The 392-nt window shown below is 44.9% G+C and overlaps 1 protein-coding gene across 1 annotated transcript in view; it reads left to right on the forward strand.

Moving 5' to 3' along the window:
• Window positions 1-392, forward strand: part of LOC107684405 (receptor expression-enhancing protein 6-like) — a 5570-nt gene continuing 5178 nt past the window's right edge. The window contains exon 1 of the mRNA XM_016480665.1: window positions 1-387. Within this exon, the coding sequence (XP_016336151.1) occupies window positions 307-387 (81 nt within the window). The 5' untranslated portion in view covers window positions 1-306. The remainder of the gene's footprint in view (window positions 388-392) is intronic.

Below are 392 nucleotides of genomic sequence, written 5' to 3' on the forward strand. Positions count from 1 at the left end.
GCTCTCCAACACGCCTCCTTCCTTCAAAGCTATCGTGCTGTCAGTCAGCACAACTTCCTACGCAGCATTTCCACAGAATCGTAATCACCTGTGAGGGAGGCGGAATAATATATTTGTATTAGTTTTTATTGGTCGCCGTAGACTTTGCGCGCAGCCGCCGTAGCGCCCGCCTGTAATGAGCCAGTCCTGTGCTGCTGCGAGGGGATAAACTTTCTGCAACTGTTAGTTTGCTTGGCTTGGAAAACTAGTTTACAATTCTGGCAGTGGTCACTACATTCTGCTATACTATAAACGAGGAAGGACAAAATGTTAAATACTGTTACAGAACGCTACGAAGCGTTTTTTAAGCAGAAGAATGTAGTAACGGATTTTCTAGCGGTTTTAGAGGAAAA

Source organism: Sinocyclocheilus anshuiensis, unplaced genomic scaffold (assembly GCF_001515605.1).
Source record: "Sinocyclocheilus anshuiensis isolate Anshui unplaced genomic scaffold, SAMN03320099.WGS_v1.1 scaffold301, whole genome shotgun sequence".
Taxonomy (NCBI): domain Eukaryota; kingdom Metazoa; phylum Chordata; class Actinopteri; order Cypriniformes; family Cyprinidae; genus Sinocyclocheilus; species Sinocyclocheilus anshuiensis.